Source organism: Nerophis lumbriciformis, linkage group LG16, assembly GCF_033978685.3.
Source record: "Nerophis lumbriciformis linkage group LG16, RoL_Nlum_v2.1, whole genome shotgun sequence".
Lineage (NCBI taxonomy): Eukaryota > Metazoa > Chordata > Actinopteri > Syngnathiformes > Syngnathidae > Nerophis > Nerophis lumbriciformis.
The window spans coordinates 1,382,815-1,400,000 of NC_084563.2; the positions used below are offsets into that span (position 1 = coordinate 1,382,815).

At 39.3% G+C, this 17,186-nt stretch overlaps 1 protein-coding gene across 1 annotated transcript in view; it reads left to right on the top strand.

The window, feature by feature from the left end:
* The window catches only part of fat2 (FAT atypical cadherin 2), a 232,208-nt gene that overhangs the window by 178,568 nt on the left and 36,454 nt on the right, over positions 1–17,186 (top strand). The window contains exon 23 of the mRNA XM_061976515.2: positions 4,046–4,200. Within this exon, the coding sequence (XP_061832499.1) occupies positions 4,046–4,200 (155 nt within the window). The remainder of the gene's footprint in view (positions 1–4,045; positions 4,201–17,186) is intronic.

Consider the following 17,186-nt stretch of genomic DNA (forward strand, 5'->3'; position numbering starts at 1 on the left):
TGTAGTCCCAAGTGTCCCAATACTTTTGTCCAGTTTTCGGCCTAAGTGTCCCAATACTTTTGTCCAGTTTTCGGCCTAAGTGTCCCAATACTTTTGTCCGGTGGTAGTCATAAGTGTCCCAAGACTTTTGTCTAGTGTACCTACCTTGTCTGCATTGTGTGGGCACGTTGGTGCTTCCTGCTTTTAAGCAGCCATCTTAAAAAAACAGCAGCGCAGCAGCATCAGCGCAGCGGGTCTTTGAAGGGTCATAAAATCAAAACCAGAGCAGGTATTAAAACGATGTTCTGTTATTTTATACACAAGGGTTTAATCTCTCTCTTGTGTTAGTTTGAAGCCGAAATGACAAACGCGCTCAGAGGAGTTCGTTTTTGAAGGAAGGTGACCGGTTTTTACAAAAAATGTGTTTTGAAGGGGGAATAGCAAACTTCCTGTTGATTTTTGCTGGGGGTTGTCAATTTATGAAATGTAGGTCTAAGTGAGACCTACATAGAGGTTTTTGTTTCATGTCTCTCCGACCTTCCCAGTGGGAGTTACAGGCAGTTTTGTCATTTTTTTTCTCCCGAGGAGCAGTTTTTTTTGCGTTTTATTAAAAAATTGCAGTAGAGCGCAATTTTGAGATTTGGGGTTAGGTTTTTTTTTTAGATCGCAATGTTTGCCAGTCCTGATGTGTGTTCAGTTTGGTGAGTTTTGAAGCATGTTAAGGGGGTCAAATTACAGCTCAAAGAGGCAAAAGTGACTGTTTTTAGTACTTTTTTTGTCTTGAAGGGGGAATTGCCAACTTCCTGTTGATTTTTGCCCGAGAATGTACCGTTAATGAAATTTAGGTCTAAGTCAGACCTACATAGAGGTTTTTGTTTTATGTCTCTCCTACCTTCCTAGTGGGAGTTACAGGCAGTCTAGTTTTTTTATTTCCTAGGGGGCGCTAGAGCGCAATTTTGAGTTTTGGGGTTTGGTTATTTGATAAAAAGTTTTGCCGTATATTACTGATGTGTGTGTAAAATTTGGTGAGTTTTGAAGCATGCTAAGGGGGTCAAATTACAGCGCAAAGTTGCGGAAGAATAATAATTAAAGCTGCAAGCAGCATTGGTCGGGCCCGCGTATTTGGCAGGTGCTAGTCCTAAATGTCCCAATACTTTTGTCAAGTTTTAGTCCCAAGTGTCCCAATACTTTTGTCTACTTTTAGTCTGAAGTGTCCCAATACTTTTGTCAAGTTTTAGTCCCAAGTGTCCCAATACTTTTGTCTACTTTTAGTCTGAAGTGTCCCAATACTTTTGTCAAGTTTTAGTCCCAAGTGTCCCAATACTTTTGTCTACTTTTAGTCTGAAGTGTCCCAATACTTTTGTCTAGTGTACCTACCTTGTCTGCATTGTGTGGGCACGCTGGTGCTTCCTGCTTTTAAGCAGCCATCTTAAAAAAACAGCAGCGCAGCAGCGCAGCAGCATCAGCGCAGCGGTTCTTTGAAGGCTCATAAAATCAAAACCGGAGCAGTTAGAAAAATTATTTCGATAACTTTTATTTGGAAGGGTTCAATCTCTCCTGTGTTATTTTGAAGCTGATACGACAAACGCGCTCAGAGGAGATAATGTTTGAAGAGAAGTGACCGGTTTATAAAAAAAAATTGTTTTGAAGGGGAAATTGCAAACTTCCTGTTGATTTTTGCTGGGGGTTGTTAATATATGAAATGTAGGTCTAAGTGAGACCTACATAGAGGTTTTTGTTTCATGTCTCTCCGACCTTCCCAATTTTTTCTGCGTTTTATTCAAAAATTGCGCTAGAGCGCAATTTTGAGATTTGGGGTTAGGTTTTTTTATTAGATCGCAATTTTTGCCAGTCCTGATGTGTGTGTTGAGTTTGGTGAGTTTTGAAGCATGTTAAGAGGGTGAAAATACAGCTCAAAGAGGCAAAAGTGACTGTTTTTAGTACTTTTTTGTCTTGAAGGGGGAATTGCCAACTTCCTGTTGATTTTTGCCTGAGAATGTACTATTATGAAATCTAGGTCTAAGTCAGACCTACATAAAAGTTTTTGTTTCATGTCTCTCCGACCTTCCTAGTGGGAGTTACAGGCAGTCTAGTTTTTTTTTTCCTAGGGGGCGCTAGAGCGCAATTTTGAGTTTTGGGGTTTGGTTATTTGATAAAAAGTTTTGCCGTATATTACTGATGTGTGTGTAAAATTTGGTGAGTTTTGAAGCATGCTAAGGGGGTCAAATTACAGCTCAAAGTTGCGGAAGAATAATAATTAAAGCTGCAAGCAGCATTGGTCGGGCCCGCGTATTTGGCAGGTGCTAGTCCTAACTGTCCCAATACTTTTGTCAAGTTTTAGTCCCAAGTGTCCCAATACTTTTGTCTACTTTTAGTCTGAAGTGTCCCAATACTTTTGTCAAGTTTTAGTCCCAAGTGTCCCAATACTTTTGTCTACTTTTAGTCTGAAGTGTCCCAATACTTTTGTCAAGTTTTAGTCCCAAGTGTCCCAATACTTTTGTCTACTTTTAGTCTGAAGTGTCCCAATACTTTTGTCTAGTGTACCTACCTTGTCTGCATTGTGTGGGCACGCTGGTGCTTCCTGCTTTTAAGCAGCCATCTTAAAAAAACAGCAGCGCAGCAGCAACAGCGCAGCGGTTCTTTGAAGGCTCATAAAATCAAAACCGGAGCAGTTAGAAAAATTATTTCGATAACTTTTATTTGGAAGGGTTCAATCTCTCCTGTGTTATTTTGAAGCTGATACGACAAACGCGCTCAGAGGAGATAATGTTTGAAGAGAAGTGACCGGTTTATAAAAAAAAATTGTTTTGAAGGGGAAATTGCAAACTTCCTGTTGATTTTTGCTGGGGGTTGTTAATATATGAAATGTAGGTCTAAGTGAGACCTACATAGAGGTTTTTGTTTCATGTCCCAATTTTTTCTGCGTTTTATTCAAAAATTGCGCTAGAGCGCAATTTTGAGATTTGGGGTTAGGTTTTTTTATTAGATCGCAATTTTTGCCAGTCCTGATGTGTGTGTTCAGTTTGGTGAGTTTTGAAGCATGTTAAGAGGGTGAAAATACAGCTCAAAGAGGCAAAAGTTACTGTTTTTAGTACTTTTTTGTCTTGAAGGGGGAATTGCCAACTTCCTGTTGATTTTTGCCCGAGAATATACTATTATGAAATCTAGGTCTAAGTCAGACCTACATAAAAGTTTTTGTTTCATGTCTCTCCGACCTTCCTAGTGGGAGTTACAGGCAGTCTAGTTTTTTTTTTTCCTAGGGGGCGCTAGAGCGCAATTTTGAGTTTTGAGGTTTGGTTATTTGATAAAAAGTTTTGCCGTATATTACTGATGTGTGTGTAAAATTTGGTGAGTTTTGACGTATGTTAAGGGGGTCAAATTACAGCGCAAAGTTGCGGAAGAATAATAATAATAAAACCTTACAAATTCAATAGGTCCTTATGTCCCATTGCATAAGGACTCCCGAAGGGCCATGCGGGCCCTAATAATAAATAAAAATATGATTAATTAAAAAACTACAATAAAAAAATGAACCAAAACACAATCAACTTAAAAAAAATGTAAATGAATGCAAGTAACATCAGGCCAAGTCTGGTTTCTCCACCACTAAAACTCAGGAAAGCTTGAGTGACTATAATAAGTACATTTGAATGTTCACAATAGCCTATCTCAGTCGTTACTTTACATCCATAAACATCTTGCAATAAGTACATTTGAATGTTTACAATAGCCTATCGAAGTCGTTACTTTACATCCATAAACATGCTCAGAACAATTATTCATTTCAGACATTTCAATCCAGAAGCTTCAAAAGGTCCATTTTGTCTCCAATTAGAAGTCAGCTTCTGCAGCCAATCAATTGTTCCTCCTTCTTTTGTCTTTGAGCTTTTGCTTCTGAAGGTCAAAGCCACTTTCTCTACCTCCTGCGGTGTCGTGCGTCACGCGTCTGAGATCAGACGGCGTTGTCGTCTCGCCTCTCACGGACTCCAGATGGAGCGTTTGAGCAAAGACTTGAGATGTTGACTCCATGTCCTCGGTCTCATCTTGGTGCCTGGTGTCCTTTCAGAGTCTGCGTTGAGGTTCAGAGAGCGGGCCTACCTCAGGTACCTCCACGGGATGGACGAGGAGCAGCAGCACTTCAGACTCTCCCTGAGGTTCAGAACCTTCCAGGAAGAAGGTCTGCTCATGTTGGCCAACGGCACAGACTGGGGAAGCTTGCAGGTGAGCATCTTACTGACTGAGGACTGCGCCTGGGTTCTTACTGGGCCAGGGAGGACAACTTTCTCAGATGGTTTATCAATCTCTAAGCAGCTTTAGTCCGCCAGACGTCACAAGTCCTGTCTCGCAGCTTCATTTCACATTTTTGCCAGCCTAATTGCTGCAAACTTGCAGCCATCTTGAGGACAACGTCCATATATTTGAGTGTGCATTTACCTATATGACCCAATCCGAACACGGCGCAAATAAACCAACGCAAAAAGTCCACAAAGACGGACAACCTGCTCACTGAACTTGATGGGTAATATAGAAAATGTCCAAGCACAACACATCATTCAAAATGACACTCCTTTAATTAGCCTGCGATGCATGATGAGGGAACATGCAAAACACTCTCTCCACACTTGTCCATGTTTGAAAATACTAAACACTTTCTCCACACTTGTCCATGTTTGAAAATACTAAACACTTTCTCCACACTTGTCCATGTTTGAAAATACTAAACACTTTCTCCACACTTGTCCATGTTTGAAAATACTAAACACTCTCTCCACACTTGTCCATGTTTGAAAATACTAAACACTTTCTCCACACTTGTCCATGTTTGAAAATACTAAACACTTTCTCCACACTTGTCCATGTTTGAAAATACTAAACACTTTCTCCACACTTGTCCATGTTTGAAAATACTAAACACTCTCTCCACACTTGTCCATGTTTGAAAATACTAAACACTTTCTCCACACTTGTCCATGTTTGAAAATACTAAACACTCTCTCCACACTTGTCCATGTTTGAAAATACTAAACACTTTCTCCACACTTGTCCATGTTTGAAAATACTAAACACTCTCTCCACACTTGTCCATGTTTGAAAATACTAAACACTTTCTCCACACTTGTCCATGTTTGAAAATACTAAACACTCTCTCCACACTTGTCCATGTTTGAAAATACTAAACACTCTCTCCACACTTGTCCATGTTTGAAAATACTAAACACTCTCCACACTTGTCCATGTTTGAAAATACTAAACACTCTCCACGCTTGTCCATGTTTGAAAATACTAAACACTCTCCACACTTGTCCATGTTTGAAAATACTAAACACTCTCCACACTTGTCCATGTTTGAAAATACTAAACACTTTCTCCACACTTGTCCATGTTTGAAAATACTAAACACTTTCTCCACACTTGTCCATGTTTGAAAATACTAAACACTTTCTCCACACTTGTCCATGTTTGAAAATACTAAACACTCTCCACACTTGTCCATGTTTGAAAATACTAAACACTCTCCACGCTTGTCCATGTTTGAAAATACTAAACACTCTCCACACTTGTCCATGTTTGAAAATACTAAACACTCTCCACACTTGTCCATGTTTGAAAATACTAAACACTCTCCACACTTGTCCATGTTTGAAAATACTAAACACTTTCTCCACACTTGTCCATGTTTGAAAATACTAAACACTTTCTCCACACTTGTCCATGTTTGAAAATACTAAACACTTTCTCCACACTTGTCCATGTTTGAAAATACTAAACACTCTCTCCACACTTGTCCATGTTTGAAAATACTAAACACTTTCTCCACACTTGTCCATGTTTGAAAATACTAAACACTTTCTCCACACTTGTCCATGTTTGAAAATACTAAACACTTTCTCCACACTTGTCCATGTTTGAAAATACTAAACACTCTCTCCACACTTGTCCATGTTTGAAAATACTAAACACTTTCTCCACACTTGTCCATGTTTGAAAATACTAAACACTCTCTCCACACTTGTCCATGTTTGAAAATACTAAACACTTTCTCCACACTTGTCCATGTTTGAAAATACTAAACACTCTCCACGCTTGTCCATGTTTGAAAATACTAAACACTCTCTCCACACTTGTCCATGTTTGAAAATACTAAACACTTTCTCCACACTTGTCCATGTTTGAAAATACTAAACACTCTCTCCACACTTGTCCATGTTTGAAAATACTAAACACTCTCTCCACACTTGTCCATGTTTGAAAATACTAAACACTTTCTCCACACTTGTCCATGTTTGAAAATACTAAACACTTTCTCCACGCTTGTCCATGTTTCACACATTTTAGCTGCTCCATACTTCTGATTGATTACAAAACTTGAAGCAGGTCGTCACAATGTAGGTGTCCAACTTTCACACTCACACTCTTAATATACAATTATATTGATTAAATATCCATTTGTTTGGTGGGACATTTTTTAGGTGGAACATTTGTTAGGTGGAACATTTGTTTGGTGGAACATTTGCTAGGTGGAACACTTCTTAGGTGGAACATTTGTTAAATGGAACATTTTGTTAGGTGGAACATTTGTTAGGTGGAACATTTGTTTGGTGGAACATTTGTTTGGTGGAACATTTGTTAGGTGGATTATTTGTTAGGTGGAACATTTTGTTAGGTGGAACATTTGTTTGGTGGAACATTTGTTTGGTGGAACATTTTGTTACGTGGAACATTTGTTAGGTGGATTATTTGTTTGGTGGAACATTTGTTTGGTTGGAATATTTGTGTGGTTGGAACATTTGTTAGGTGGAACACTTGTTAGGTGGAACACTTGTTAGGTGGAACATTTGTTAGGTCGAACATTTTGTTAGGTGGAACATTTGTTAGGTGGAACATTTTGTTAGGTGGAACATTTGTTAGATGGAACATTTGTTAGGTGGAACATTTGTTAGGTGGAACATTTGTTGGGTGGAACATTTGTTGGGTGGAACATTTGTTTGGTGGAACATTTGTTAGGTGGAACATTTGTTTGGTGGGACATTTGTTTGGTGGAACATTTGTTTGGTGGAACATTTGTTTGGTGGAACATTTGTTTGTTGGAACATTTGTTAGGTGGAACATTTGTTTGGTGGAACATTTGTTTGGTTGGAACATTTGTTAGGTGGAACATTTGTTTGGTGGAACATTTGTTTGGTGGAACATTTGTTTGGTGGAACATTTGCTAGGTGGAACACTTCTTAGGTGGAACATTTGTTTGGTGAAACATTTGTTTGGTGGGACATTTTTTAGGTGGAACATTTGTTAGGTGGAACATTTGTTTGGTGGAACATTTGCTAGGTGGAACACTTCTTAGGTGGAACATTTGTTAAATGGAACATTTTGTTAGGTGGAACATTTGTTAGGTGGAACATTTGTTTGGTGGAACATTTGTTTGGTGGAACATTTGTTTGGTGGAACATTTGTTAGGTGGATTATTTGTTAGGTGGAACATTTTGTTAGGTGGAACATTTGTTTGGTGGAACATTTGTTTGGTGGAACATTTTGTTACGTGGAACATTTGTTAGGTGGATTATTTGTTTGGTGGAACATTTGTTTGGTTGGAATATTTGTGTGGTTGGAACATTTGTTAGGTGGAACACTTGTTAGGTGGAACACTTGTTAGGTGGAACATTTGTTAGGTCGAACATTTTGTTAGGTGGAACATTTGTTAGGTGGAACATTTTGTTAGGTGGAACATTTGTTAGATGGAACATTTGTTAGGTGGAACATTTGTTAGGTGGAACATTTGTTGGGTGGAACATTTGTTGGGTGGAACATTTGTTTGGTGGAACATTTGTTAGGTGGAACATTTGTTTGGTGGGACATTTGTTTGGTGGAACATTTGTTTGGTGGAACATTTGTTTGGTGGAACATTTGTTAGGTGGAACATTTGTTTGTTGGAACATTTGTTAGGTGGAACATTTGTTTGGTGGAACATTTGTTTGGTTGGAACATTTGTTAGGTGGAACATTTGTTTGGTGGAACATTTGTTTGGTGGAACATTTGTTTGGTGGAACATTTGCTAGGTGGAACACTTCTTAGGTGGAACATTTGTTTGGTGAAACATTTGTTTGGTGGGACATTTTTTAGGTGGAACATTTGTTAGGTGGAACATTTGTTTGGTGGAACATTTGCTAGGTGGAACACTTCTTAGGTGGAACATTTGTTAAATGGAACATTTTGTTAGGTGGAACATTTGTTAGGTGGAACATTTGTTTGGTGGAACATTTGTTTGGTGGAACATTTGTTTGGTGGAACATTTGTTAGGTGGATTATTTGTTAGGTGGAACATTTTGTTAGGTGGAACATTTGTTTGGTGGAACATTTGTTTGGTGGAACATTTTGTTACGTGGAACATTTGTTAGGTGGATTATTTGTTTGGTGGAACATTTGTTTGGTTGGAATATTTGTGTGGTTGGAACATTTGTTAGGTGGAACACTTGTTAGGTGGAACACTTGTTAGGTGGAACATTTGTTAGGTCGAACATTTGTTAGGTGGAACATTTGTTAGGTGGAACATTTTGTTAGGTGGAACATTTGTTAGATGGAACATTTGTTAGGTGGAACATTTGTTAGGTGGAACATTTGTTGGGTGGAACATTTGTTGGGTGGAACATTTGTTTGGTGGAACATTTGTTAGGTGGAACATTTGTTTGGTGGGACATTTGTTTGGTGGAACATTTGTTTGGTGGAACATTTGTTTGGTGGAACATTTGTTAGGTGGAACATTTGTTTGTTGGAACATTTGTTAGGTGGAACATTTGTTTGGTGGAACATTTGTTTGGTTGGAACATTTGTTAGGTGGAACATTTGTTTGGTGGAACATTTGTTTGGTGGAACATTTGCTAGGTGGAACACTTCTTAGGTGGAACATTTGTTTGGTGAAACATTTGTTTGGTGGGACATTTTTTAGGTGGAACATTTGTTAGGTGGAACATTTGTTTGGTGGAACATTTGCTAGGTGGAACACTTCTTAGGTGGAACATTTGGAACATTTTGTTACGTGGAACATTTTATCAGGTGGAACATTTGTTTGGTGGAACATTTGTTTAGTTGGAACATTTGTTTGGTTGGAACATTTGTTAGGTGGAACACTTGTTAGGTGGAACATTTGTTTGGTGGAACATTTGTTTGGTGGAACATTTGCTAGGTGGAACACTTCTTAGGTGGAACATTTGTTTGGTGGAACATTTATTAGGTGGAACATTTTGTTACGTGGAACATTTGTTAGGTGGATTATTTGTTTGGTGGAACATTTGTTTGGTTGGAACATTTGTTAGGTGGAACACTTGTTAGGTGGAACATTTGTTAGGTGGAACATTTGTTAGGTGGAACATTTGTTTGGTGGGACATTTTTTAGGTGGAACATTTGTTAGGTGGAACATTTGTTTGGTGGAACATTTGCTAGGTGGAACACTTCTTAGGTGGAACATTTGTTTGGAACATTTTGTTACGTGGAACATTTTATCAGGTGGAACATTTGTTTGGTGGAACATTTGTTTAGTTGGAACATTTGTTTGGTTGGAACATTTGTTAGGTGGAACACTTGTTAGGTGGAACATTTGTTTGGTGGAACATTTGTTTGGTGGAACATTTGCTAGGTGGAACACTTCTTAGGTGGAACATTAGTTTGGTGGAACATTTATTAGGTGGAACATTTTGTTACGTGGAACATTTGTTAGGTGGAACATTTGTTTGGTGGGACATTTGTTTGGTGGGACATTTTTTAGGTGGAACATTTGTTAGGTGGAACATTTGTTTGGTGGAACATTTGCTAGGTGGAACACTTCTTAGGTGGAACATTTGTTTGGAACATTTTGTTACGTGGAACATTTTATCAGGTGGAACATTTGTTTGGTGGAACATTTGTTTAGTTGGAACATTTGTTTGGTTGGAACATTTGTTAGGTGGAACACTTGTTAGGTGGAACATTTGTTTGGTGGAACATTTGTTTGGTGGAACATTTGCTAGGTGGAACACTTCTTAGGTGGAACATTTGTTTGGTGGAACATTTATTAGGTGGAACATTTTGTTACGTGGAACATTTGTTAGGTGGATTATTTGTTTGGTGGGACATTTGTTTGGTTGGAACATTTGTTAGGTGGAACATTTGTTAGGTGGAACATTTGTTAGGTGGACCATTTGTTTGGTGCAACATTTGTTAGGTGGAACATTTGTTTGGTGGAACATTTGTTTGGTGGAACATTTATTAGGTGGAACATTTTGTTACGTGGAACATTTGTTAGGTGGATTATTTGTTTGGTGGAACATTTGTTTGGTTGGAACATTTGTTTGGTTGGAACATTTGTTTGGTGGAACATTTGTTAAATGGAACATTTGCTAGGTGGAACATTTGTTAGGTGGAACATTTGTTAGGTGGAACATTTGTTTGGTGAAACATTTGTTTGGTTGGAACATTTGTTAGGTGAAACATTTGTTTGGTGAAACATTTGTTTGGTGGGACATTTGTTAGGTGGAATATTTGCTAGGTGGAACATTTGTTAGGTGGAACATTTGTTAGGTGGAACACTTGTTAGGTGGAACATTTGTTAGGTGGAACATTTGTTTGGTGGAACATTTATTAGGTGGAACATTTTGTTACGTGGAACATATTTATTAGGTGGAACATTTGCTTGGTGGAACATTTTGTTACGTGGAACATTTGCTAGCTGGAACATTTTGTTACGTGGAACATTTGTTAGGTGGATTATTTGTTTGGTGGAACATTTGTTTTGGTGGAACATATATTAGGTGGAACATTTGTTTGGTGGAATATTTATTAGGTGTAACATTTTGTTACGTGGAACATTTGTTTGGTGTAACATTTGTTTGGTGGGACATTTGTTTGGTGGAACATTTGCTAGGTGGAACATTTGCTAGGTGGAACATTTGTTTGGTGGAACATTTGTTTGGTTGGAACATTTATTAGGTGTAACATTTTGTTACGTGGAACATTTGTTAGGTGGAACACTTGTTAGGTGGAACATTTGTTTGGTGGGACATTTTTTAGGTGGAACATTTGTTAGGTGAAACATTTGCTAGGTGGAACATTTGTTAGGTGGAACACTTGTTAGGTGGAACATTTGTTAGGTGGAACATTTGTTTGGTGGAACATTTGTTTGGTTGGAACATTTGTTTGGTTGGAACATTTGTTAGGTGGAACACTTGTTAGGTGGAACATTTGTTAGGTGGAACATTTGTTTGGTGGAACATTTGTTTGGTGGAACATTTATTAGGTGGAACATTTTGTTAGGTGAAACATTTGCTAGGTGCAACATTTGTTAGGTGGAACACTTGTTAGGTGGAACATTTGTTAGGTGGAACATTTGTTTGGTGGAACATTTTGTTACGTGGAACATTTGTTAGGTGGATTATTTGTTTGGTGGAACATTTGTTTGGTTGGAATATTTGTGTGGTTGGAACATTTGTTAGGTGGAACACTTGTTAGGTGGAACACTTGTTAGGTGGAACATTTGTTTGGTGGGACATTTTTTAGGTGGAACATTTGTTAGGTGAAACATTTGCTAGGTGCAACATTTGTTAGGTGGAACACTTGTTAGGCGTGGCGAAGTTGGTAGAATGGCCGTGCCGGCAATCGGAGTGTTGCTGGTTACTGGGGTTCAATCCCCACCTTCTACCATCCTAGTCATGTCCGTTGTGTCCTTGGGCAAGACACTTCACCCTTGCTCCTGATGGCTGCTGGTTAGCGCCTTGCATGGCAGCTCCCTCCATCAGTGTGTGAATGTGTGTGTGAATGGGTAAATGTGGAAGTAGTGTCAAAGCGTTTTGAGTACCTTGAAGGTAGAAAAGCGCTATACAAGTATAACCCATTTATCATTTATATATGTATATATGTATGTATATATATGTATGTATATATATGTATGTATATATATATATATGTGTATATATATGTGTGTGTATATATATATGTGGAACATTTGTTAGGTGGGACATTTGCTAGGTGGAACATTTGTTTGGTGGAACATTTGCTATGTGGAACATTTGCTAGGTGGAACATTTGTTAGGTGGAACATTTGTTAGGTGGAACATTTGTTTGGTGGAACATTTGTTTGGTTGGAACATTTGTTTGTTTGGAACATTTGTTAGGTGGAACATTTGTTTGGTGGAACATTTGTTTAGTGGGACATTTGTTAGGTGGAACATTTGTTAGGTGGAACATTTGTTAGGTGGAACATTTGTTAGGTGGAACATTTGTTAGGTGGATTATTTGTTTGGTGGAACATTTGTTTGGTTGGAACATTTGTTTGGTTGGAACATTTGTTAGGTGGAACACTTGTTAGGTGGAACATTTGTTTGGTTGGAACATTTGTTAGGTGGAACATTTGTTTGGTGGAACATTTTATTAGGTGGAACATTTGTTTGGTGGAACATTTGTTTGGTGGAACATTTGTTAGGTGGAACATTTGTTCCACCTAACAAATGTTTCCATTTCATTTTTTTCATTTCATTTTTCATCCAGTCTTACCTAAAACTAACTCCAACTTCCTTCCTTTGATATCAGTCCAGATCAGCGGCGGCGTTCACAAGATGGCCGTTTTACTGCGTCTGTTAGCGTTCAAGCGGCGCCCGTCCGACCCTTCGCGTGGGTCTCCACGTCACACGGGGGCTCCAGTTAGCGTGAGCCGGAGAACGACTCTCGGCGCATTGATTGCGTCCAGCTGTGCCAGTTAATGTTCACTCTCGCTCTGGGATGGCCGGCGTGCATGCTAATGCTCCTCCCCCGCTGACACGCTTTATTACCAGACGCCACCAAACCAGCGTGTGCACTCACTGATGCTTTTATCACTGAGCGGCAGTTAGCGTGCGTGTGTGTGTGTGTGTGTGTGTGTGTGTGTGTGTGTGTGTGTGTGTGTGTGTGTGTGTGTGTGTGTGTGTGTGTGTGTGTGTGTGTGTGTGTGTGTGTGTGTGTGTGTGTGTGTGTGTGTGTGTGTGAAAGACAAGTGTAGTCGTAGCATATCGGAAAGCAGCAGGAAGCTCCCAAAAAGTGCGGTGGCGCTTGGTTCCGATGATTTCCGAAAGGACCGAGGCGGTGCAGCTTTTGGCCTCGCCGGATTTGGCCTGGTAAAGAACATCATGTCATGGCTGTCTTGACTTTCCAATCATTTCCAGATCCATTTTTGTTTCATCTTGACCACAGAACTTTCCTCCAGAAGGTCTTATCTTTGTCCATGTGATGTCAGATGAAACAAAAATGGAGCTGTTTGTGTTACGGCTCAGGCTCCTGCCAACGCCGCTCATCCGTCTGTGCGCACCTCGGGACACGCCCACGGGTGCGCACATCCAGTGACGCGCCGCGCGCGTCCCCGCCCTGCAGCAGCCACCAGCTGCAATCACTCACCGGCAATCTACACTCCTGGGTCTGATGAGGGCAAGCTCAATAAAGGACCAGTGGACCCAAGGATCGGCGCGGGGAACTTAGTTTTCTCATGGTGTACCTACCCTCCGTCGCCTGGAAAGTGAGCTGTGCGTTTCACTTTTCCCTGGATCTCCCTCTGGACTCTTGACTACCTCCTTCGTTTCTCGACCTCTCGCTCGCCCCTGGATTCCGACGCCTCTCTCTCGCCCCGGATAACCTGCCTGCCCCATGGACTTCCTCGTATCTCGTTCAACACTTGGTAACACACTTCAGCTAACTACACACATAGTCTTACACCACACACTCTTGTATTCTAGTTCACACTTCATTTCCTTAGTTCAGTAGTATTGTTTATTATTATTTATATATATATATATATATTGACTATATATATATATATTGACTATATATATAATAAATAATTGTATATACTTCCCCCTGGTGTCTGTTTGCCGTCACCTCCCCTTAGTCCAAACATAACGGTTTGGCCACAATACCCAGCAATATGTTTGGAGGAGAAAAGGAACACCATCCCTACCGTCAAGCATGGTGGTGGTAGTTTTATGCTCTGGGCCTGTTTTGCTGCTGCTTTAAATGGGACAATGAAAAAGGAGGATTAGCTCCAAATTGTTCAGGACAAACTAAAATCATCAGCCCGGAGGTCGGGTCTTGGGCGCAGTTGGGTGTTCCAACAGGACAATGACCTCAAAAGTGGTAAAGGAATGGCTAAATCAGGCTAGAATGAAGGTTTTAGAATGGCCTTCCCAAATCCCTGACTTAAAGGTGTGGACAATGCTGAAGAAACAAGTCCATGTCAGAAAAGCAACACATTAAGCTGAACTGCAGCAATTTAGTGGTCAAGTGGTCAAGCAGAAGCTTGTGGATGGCTACCAAAAGCGCCTTATTGCAGGTAAACTTGCCAAGGAACATGTAGGTAAATATTAACATTGCTGTATGTATACTTTTCACCCTCACATTTTCAGTAGATCCATAATAAATTCATAAAAGAAGCAAACTTCATGAATGTTTTTTGTGAGCAACAAGTATGTGCTCCAATCACTACATCACAAACAAATAAGAGTTGTAGAAATGATTGGAAACTCAAGCCAGCCATGACATGATGTTCTTTACTAAAGACCAGGGGAAAAAAAGGCCAGAAAAGTTCAGCGTGGACTCGTTTTTATGAGTAAATCAGGATGATAGTAATGCTGGCTACGTGATTTGCAAGAGCCGCGACGCTGTTTATGTCTACGACAAGTCACAAAACCGGGACATCTAACGTGGTGCATCACATTTGTGCAAAACCCCAAACCTCCACAAACACCCTGAGCATGAGCAGTTTCGTCCGCCGGGATCCCAGAAGAGTGCCACGGGATGTTAAAACAAGATAGAACGCAGCTGCCTGCTCAGCGCGGCTCCCAGATGATTGCGCACTGGTGTGCGTCTGGGCCGTGACAGCGTGGCACGCATTGAATGTCTCTGCTGCATTGGATCAGTCTCCTTTCTTTAACAGGCAAAAGCTTTCTAACCTCACTAATGCCTTGCATCGTCTATATTAGATATATAACAACGGGCGGGTGCGGTTTTGATTAAATGTTAGTTCGGGTGGATGGCGGATGGTTGACGACTTTTGTGATGCGGTTGCGGATGAAATAATTGCCTATCCGCGCATCTCTAGTATGTACACTTTTGACCACCACTGTGTATGGTAAATGGGTTATACTTGTATAGCGCTTTTCTGCCTTCAAGGTACTCAAAGCGCCAAAGCTGGTAGAAGTTGGGGATTGAACCAGGAACCCTCAGGTTGCTGGCACGGCCACTCGCCCAACTGCGCCACGCCGACCCCCAGATATATTGTGTATATATATATATATATATATATATATATATATATATATATATATGTGTGTGTGTGTGTGTGTGTGTATATATATTTATATATATATATATATATATATATATATATATATATATACATATGTGTGTGTATATATATATATATGTATATGTATATATATATATATATATAATTTAATATAATAATAATAATATATATAATAATATAATAATAATAAATATAAATATAATAAATAATAAATAAATATAATAATAATAATATATATAGTAATAATTTATATATATATATATATATATATATATATATAAATGTATATATATATATAAATTATGCATACATAACAAATAATGTAATTGGATGTTGACTTGTACATGTTGTTGTTTACTTCCATAATAACCCCCTTAAAGTGTTGTAATCAATCAGAAATATCAAGTGTCATTTGGAATTATGTGTTGTGCGTGGACAATTATTTTTTTATATAACACCCGCAAAGCTCAGTGAGCAGGTTGTGTTATGTGTGACCATGTTTGTTGACTTTCTGTGTTGGTTTTGTTGCGCCACGAGTGGGAAAGGTTGTTTCGGATGGGGAAATATGTAAAAATGCCGTGCCGTGTGCACTTCAAAGTGCAATTCATGGTCACTAATCTGCTTCGGTGGCGTCAATTGTACTGTCAGATATTTCAAATTGAGATTTTGGCGTGTCGCACCCGCAGATCGGACACCGCTGCTGTAAATCCTCCGAGCGATCCCTTTTTGAATCTCTCTCTCCCAGCGGAGATGTCGCCCAGTGATTTGAAATAGATGACGAGGCTCGTCTTGTTCTGTTTGTTCAGCATCTTCCCCCGCGTATGAAAGACTCTCCTCAGGTCTAAGGAAGCGGCGGCGTGTCCGTATGAATGAAGCCAGCATAAAACATCACAGGCCGCTCTAACAAGAGCCCTGGCCATGAAGGCGGCGAGCTCATTACGCGGGAGGAGCGCTGAGTGTGCACAAACAGCGCCGAGGCGGAGGGAAACCGGCCGCCTCCGCGCCGCTCCCCGGGGGGGGCCACGTCACATTGTCAACACAAACACGTCGGCGTTTATCTCGCCCGCGCACGTCCGAGGTGCAATGTCAACGCCACGCCGCTCTGACGGGAATATGTCAGCCTGCGCTCATTGAATTCACGGAACCTTCATAGTCAGTAAGAGTGTTAACTAGTGTGCTAAATGCTATTAAAGTGCTCATAAAAAAGACTTTTATTGAGGTGGTTAGAATAGAAAGTACTTTATTGATCCCTGGGGGAAATTCAGCACCACGGTTTGCTCACAATAGACAATAAACATTTTTACATGTGAATAATATAAATACAGTCTATTATACAGCTTTATTCACATGTGAATAATATAAATACAGTCTATTATACAGCATTATTCACATGTGAATAACATAAATACAGTCTATTATACAGCATTATTCACATGTGAATAATATAAATACAGTCTATTATACAGCATTATTCACATGTGAATAATATAAATACAGTCTATTATACAGCATTATTCACATGTGAATAATATAAATACAGTCTATTATACAGCATTATTCACATGTGAATAACATAAATACAGTCTATTATACAGCATTATTCACATGTGAATAATATAAATACAGTCTATTATACAGCATTATTCACATGTGAATAATATAAATACAGTCTATTATACAGCATTATTCACATGTGAATAATATAAATACAGTCTATTATACAGCATTATTCACATGTGAATAACATAAATACAGTCTATTATACAGCATTATTCACATGTGAATAATATAAATACAGTCTATTATACAGCATTATTCACATGTGAATAATATAAATACAGTATTATACAGCATTATTCACATGTGAACAACATAAATACAGTCTATTATACAACATTATTCACATGTGAATAA